The sequence below is a fragment of the Nerophis lumbriciformis genome, linkage group LG24 (assembly GCF_033978685.3).
Source record: "Nerophis lumbriciformis linkage group LG24, RoL_Nlum_v2.1, whole genome shotgun sequence".
In the NCBI taxonomy this organism is placed as follows: Eukaryota; Metazoa; Chordata; class Actinopteri; order Syngnathiformes; family Syngnathidae; genus Nerophis; species Nerophis lumbriciformis.
This window is the reverse complement of record NC_084571.2, coordinates 16,261,501-16,267,500: the sequence shown is the minus strand read 5'-3', so window position 1 is coordinate 16,267,500 and position 6,000 is coordinate 16,261,501. Positions and strand designations below refer to the sequence as shown.

The following is a 6,000-nucleotide window of genomic DNA, read 5'->3' as shown; positions in this document are numbered from 1 at the left end:
CACACACAACACTCTGTATCGCACATATCACACACTAGTAAACACTGCTTGTATCGCACATGACATCACACACACTGGTAAACACTCTGCTTGTATCACACATGATATCACATACAAGTAAACACTGCTTGTATCGCACATATCACACATTAGTAAACACTGCTTGTATTGCACATAATGCCGCACACTAGTAAATATTCTGCTTGTATCGCACATGATATCACACACACTAGTAAACATGCTTATATCGCACATGATATCACATACAAGTAAACACTGCTTGTATCGCACATAACACACTAGTAAGCACTGTTTGTATTGCACATGATGTCGCACACTAGTAAACGCTCTGCTTGTATCGCACAAGATCACACAAGTAAATACTGCTGGTATCACACATGATATCACACAAAAGTAAACACGCTGCATGACTGCTTGTATCGCACATGATCTCACACAAGCAAACACGGCTTGTATCGCACATGATATCACTCAAATATAAACACGCTGCAGGACTGCTTGTATCGCACATGATATCACACACAAGTAAACACACTTCAGGTACAGTAACTACATGATATACTTCATGTACAGTAAGTACATGATGGTGATATACTTCATGTACAGTAAGTACATGACTGAGTGTAGTACCTCAGACAAAGTACATGATGATTATATTGTACCTCAAAGTACATGAATATAATGTGTAGTACCTCAGACAAAGTACATGAATGTAGTGTGTAGTACCTCAGACAAAGTACATGAATGTAATGTGTAGTACCTCAGACAAAGTACATGAATATAGTGTGTAGTACCTCAGACAAAGTACATGAATATAGTGCGTAGTACCTCAGACAAAGTACATGAATATAGTGTGTAGTACCTCAGACAAAGTACAGGTATATAGTGTGTAGTACCTCAGACAAAGTACATGAATATAATGTGTAGTATCTCAGACAAAGTACATGAATATAGTGTGTAGTACCTCAGACAAAGTACATGAATATAGTGTGTAGTACCTCAAAGTACATGAATATAGTGTGTAGTACCTCACACAAAGTACATGAATATAGTGTCTAGTACCTCAAAGTACATGAATATAGTGTGTAGTACCTTAGACAGAGTACATGAATATAGTGTGTAGTACCTCACACAAAATACATGAATATAGTGTCTAGTACCTCAAAGTACATGAATATAGTGTGTAGTACCTCAGACAAAGTACATGAATATAGTGTGTAGTACCTCAGACAAAGTGCTGCATAGAGAGGCCAGTTGTTGGGTGGTGGTGTGCCGTAAATCAGGGGCGGCCCAAGCCTGTCTGAGTCGTTCTCTCTCCAAGGTCAGAACTTCATGGACAGACTTTAGACTCGTGAAAACTGTCAAGGGCAAACATAAGATAAGAATCAAATACTACTCAAATATTATTCATGATACTTCTTTGGAGAAAAAACTGAGTACTTTGAAGTCAACGTTCACATAACATGATTTGAGATGATCTTATTTGTATTTTTGTTCTCGTTAAAAACATTTAAATTGTTTTTGTTTTGTTTTCATTGCACTGATGGATGATGTGTCATGTTGTGTACATTGTGTACATTGTTATGTACACAGTCGAGTACATTGTCTTAGACATCGTGTACACTCTTGTATATGTTGCCATGTTTGTCTACATTGTCGTGTTTGTGTAGATTACCATGTACATTGTCTTGTTTGTGTACCTTAACGTTTACATTGTCGTGTTTGTGTACATTAACGTGTAAATGGTCGTGTTTGTGTACATTACCGTGTACATTGTCGTGTTTGTTTACATTACCGTGTCCATTGTCATGTTTGTTTACATTGTCGTGTTTGTGTACATTACCACGTACATTGTCTTGTTTGTGTACCTTAACGTGTACATTGTCGTGTTTGTGTACATTACCGTGTACATGGTCGTGTTTGTGTACATTACCGTGTACATTGTCGTGTTTGTGTACATTACCATGTACATTGTCGTCTTTGTGTACATTACCGTGTACATTGTTGTTTGTGTAAATTAACGTGTACATTGTCTTGTTTGTGTTCCTTAACGTGTACATTGTCGTTTTTGTGTACATTAACTTGTAAATTGTCGTGTTTGTGGAACATTACTGTGTACATCAGGGGTGGGCAATTAATTTTTACCAGGGGCCGCATGAGCAACCCGAGCACTGCTGGAGGGCCACACGACAATATTTCAATTAAATTTTGCTCAAATTATTTTTGATATACCGTAAGATAAATAATAATAATAATAATAATAATATTTTCATTTAACCTAACTTATCTTTATACAAAAGCAGATGGCTTTTGATGGTTTTATTTTTAACACTTTCTTACACAACACTTCCTGATGTATATTACAATGCAAAAATTTCAATTTCTGTCACTTTATCCTGCATCCTCTTTGTTGTGAACGTATCACGCCTGTAAGGTGATTGACGAAGAAGGAGGAAGCGTTGCTGTTGCGGAAATGAGGAGTGAGGATAGACGTGTGTGTGGAAAGAACGAGATAAGTTGAGCTGTGTTAGTATAGGTTGCTCAATAAAAGTTTAAAAAGAGCGTCAGACTTGGTGTGCACTTCTTCTGGACGCTACAATTGGTGTCAGAAGTGGGATGAAATGCCTCCCAGTTCGCCTTGCCATCAAACCTGGGAGTCTTCATTGAGGGCGGAATTCCCCCATGCCAAGCAGCGCGCGCTGCACCTGTCGACGCTGCCTCTCTCTCCTCCCTCCCTCTCTCTCTCTCTCTCTTTGCGGCGAGCTCCTCACGTCCGGGATTCACACAGACATCTGCAGTCGCTGCCGGCACCTTAAGTCCCCACTCAATGTCCTTCCCTCCCGTTCAATCTTGACAAAGTCGCCAGGAAACATGGTGGCACGTACCTCCCGATGACGTAGCAGGCTGAGCACACAAGCAGCGCAGTATGCTCACACAAGCAGCGGCAGTATGCGCAAAGTTTTACTTCTGACACCAATTGTAGCGTCCAGAAGAAGTGCACACCAAGTCTGACGCTCTTTTTAAACTTTTATTGAGCAACCTATACTAACACAGCTCAACTTATCTCGTTCCTTTCACACGCACGTCTATCCTCACTCCTCATTACCACAACTCAAGAACACATCAACTTCAGCAGGTCGTTACACTACATTCTTTAAACACAGCAACCTGTGTACCACAAATTAAGCACACGGCTTTACCTTTAGTTTCTGTAAAGAAATACGTGGCAGTCCATGTCTTGTTGAAAGCACGCGTCAACTTTTCTCTTTTTAGCGTCTCGGGATAACCGTGCATCACTTGTCGCTGTGCACCTTCACTCACAGGTTACACACGGACATACGCCCATAAATACTACTTTTCAAAATAAAAGCAGCACAATTGTATTGCACGCCCGACATAGATGTTTGTTTAAATGTATTTTGTAATTCGTGATTGCAGCTGGGGCTTCACGGTGGCAGAGGGGTTAGTGCATCTGCCTCACAATACGAAGGTCCTGAGTAGTCTTGGGTTCAATCCCGGGCTCGGGATCTTTCTGTGTGGAGTTTGCATGTTCTCCCCGTGACTGCGTGGGTTTCCTCCGGGTACTCCGGCTTTCTCCCACCTCCAAAGACATGCACCTGGGGATAAGTTGATTGGCAACACTAAATTGGCCCTAGTGTGTGAATGTGAGTGTGAATGTTGTCTGTCTATCTGTGTTGGCCCTGCGATGAGGTGGCGACTTGTCCAGGGTGTACCCCGCCTTCCGCCCGATTGTAGCTGAGATAGGCTCCAGCGCCCCCCGCGACCCCAAAGGGAATAAGCGGTAGGAAATGGATGGATGAATGATTGCAGCTGTTCACATTCACTCACAATCGCGCACGAGCATACGTCCACACGGAAGTAATAAAAATAACGATTTTCAAAACAAAAGCAGCACCGTTGTATTGCACACTCGAGATAGATACTTTTTAAAATTTATTTTGTGATTTATGATTGGCCTCACGCGGGCCGGACAGGGACGTACAAAGGGCCAGATGTGGCCCGCGGGCCGCAGAATGCCCAGGTCTGGTGTACATTGTTGTTTGTGTACATTACAGTGTACATTGTCGTGTTTGTGTACATTACCGTGTACATTGTCGTGTTTGTGTACAGTACCATGTACATTGTCGTGTTTGTGTACATTACCGTGTACATTGCTGTTTGTGTACATTATCGTGTACATTGTCGTGTTTGTGTAAATTAACGTGTACATTGTCGTGTTTGTGTACATTATCAAATCAAATCAAATCAACTTTATTTATAAAGCACATTTAAAATTTACCACAGGGGTAGCCAAAGTGCTGTACAATGAACAGGTTAAAAGATAAAACGAGTACCGAGCAAACACAACACAAACAGAACACGATAAAAAATAAATAATTAAAATAGAATAAATAAAAACATAAAAACATAAAAACAGGTTCACAGCAGGTGTATTATGGGGCGCCATTGCAGGATGGATATCACTCAGTGTTAAAAGCCATGGAATAAAAGTATGTTTTTAAGAGAGATTTAAAAACAGGAAGAGAGGAGGCTTGTCTAACACTCAGGGGTAGGTCGTTCCAGAGCTTGGGAGCAGCAACGGCGAAAGCTCTGTCACCTCTAAGCTTCAGCCTTGTGTCAGGGACCGTCAACAGCAGCTGATCGGCTGATCTTAAGGATCGGGTGGGGCAGTAAGGCTGAAGGAGGTCGGAGAGATAGGTTGGCGCGAGGTTGTTTAGACATTTAAAAACAAATAAAAGGAGTTTAAAATTGATTCGGTAATGCACAGGGAGCCAGTGAAGGGACGCTAAAATAGGGGTGATGTGCTCACGTCTGCGGGTCTGTGTTAGCAGACGAGCAGCAGAGTTCTGCACGAGCTGGAGGCGGGCGAGGGAGGCCTGGCTAATGCCTACATACTGGGCATTACAGTAATCAAGACGAGTCGAGATAAAGGCGTGGATTAATTTCCCAAGATCATGTCTTGATAGAAGCGGTTTCACTTTCGCTATTTGGCGTAATTGATAAAAGCTTTTTTGAACGACGCTGCTGATTTGTTTTTCGAATTTAAAATCTGAGTCAAACTTTACCCCCAGGTTTGTGACACAGTCGCTGAGATACGGGGTCAGAGTGCCGAGGTCAACGTTGGGGGAGGGAGAGCGACTTGGACCGAACAACATAACTTCTGTTTTATCTTCATTTAGGCACAGGAAGTTAGCTGAAAGCCAGACTTTGATGTCGTGCAGGCAGTCAATAAGACGTTGAACCGTGTTATTTTGTGCCATGGGAAAATAAATTTGGCAATCATCGGCGTAAAAATGAAATGCAATACTGTACTTCCTAAAAATAGAACCAAGGGGGAGAAGGTAAAACGCAAATAAAATTGGGGCAAGGATTGAGCCCTGGGGGACCCCATGTGGTAAAGGAGCTGTGGACGACATAAAACTGTCTACTTTTACACAAAAACTCCTGTCGGTTAGGTACGACCGGAACCAGTTCAGGGCGGCGCCCTTAATGCCCACACAGTTCTCAAGACGAGTGATTAAGGTGGCGTGGTCGACGGTGTCGAACGCAGCAGACAGATCTAAAAGCACCAGGACAAATCATATTTACCAGAATCAGTGGACAGGAGGATATCGTTAAAAACTTTTAGAAGTGCTGACTCTGTGCTGTGGAGGGCTTTAAAACCGGACTGGAACAGCTCAGTGATACCATTATCCTCTAAGAAGGGCAACAACTGACTGTAGACAACCTTCTCTAATATTTTGGAAATGTATGGAAGATTAGAGATAGGTCTGAGGTTAGAGAGGAGAGAGGGGTCGAGGCTGGGTTTTTTAAGTAGAGGTCGTACCACTGCATGTTTAAACTACTGGAACTATTCCAGAAGAGAGGCTACTATTGATAATGTTAAGGACACTTGATCCAATAGTAGCAAGTACCTCCTTAAACAGGCGAGGTGGGAGGGCATCTGCAGGAGAACCA

At 42.2% G+C, this 6,000-nt stretch overlaps 1 protein-coding gene across 4 annotated transcripts in view; it reads right to left on the bottom strand.

Annotated features, from left to right (window-relative positions):
• Positions 1–6,000, bottom strand: part of LOC133620300 (oxysterol-binding protein-related protein 7-like) — a 99,843-nt gene that overhangs the window by 29,299 nt on the left and 64,544 nt on the right. For all 4 annotated transcript variants that reach the window (XM_061981671.1, XM_061981669.1, XM_061981670.1 and 1 more), the window contains one exon: positions 1,246–1,379. In XM_061981671.1, coding sequence (XP_061837655.1) covers positions 1,246–1,379 — 134 coding nt within the window. The remainder of the gene's footprint in view (positions 1–1,245; positions 1,380–6,000) is intronic.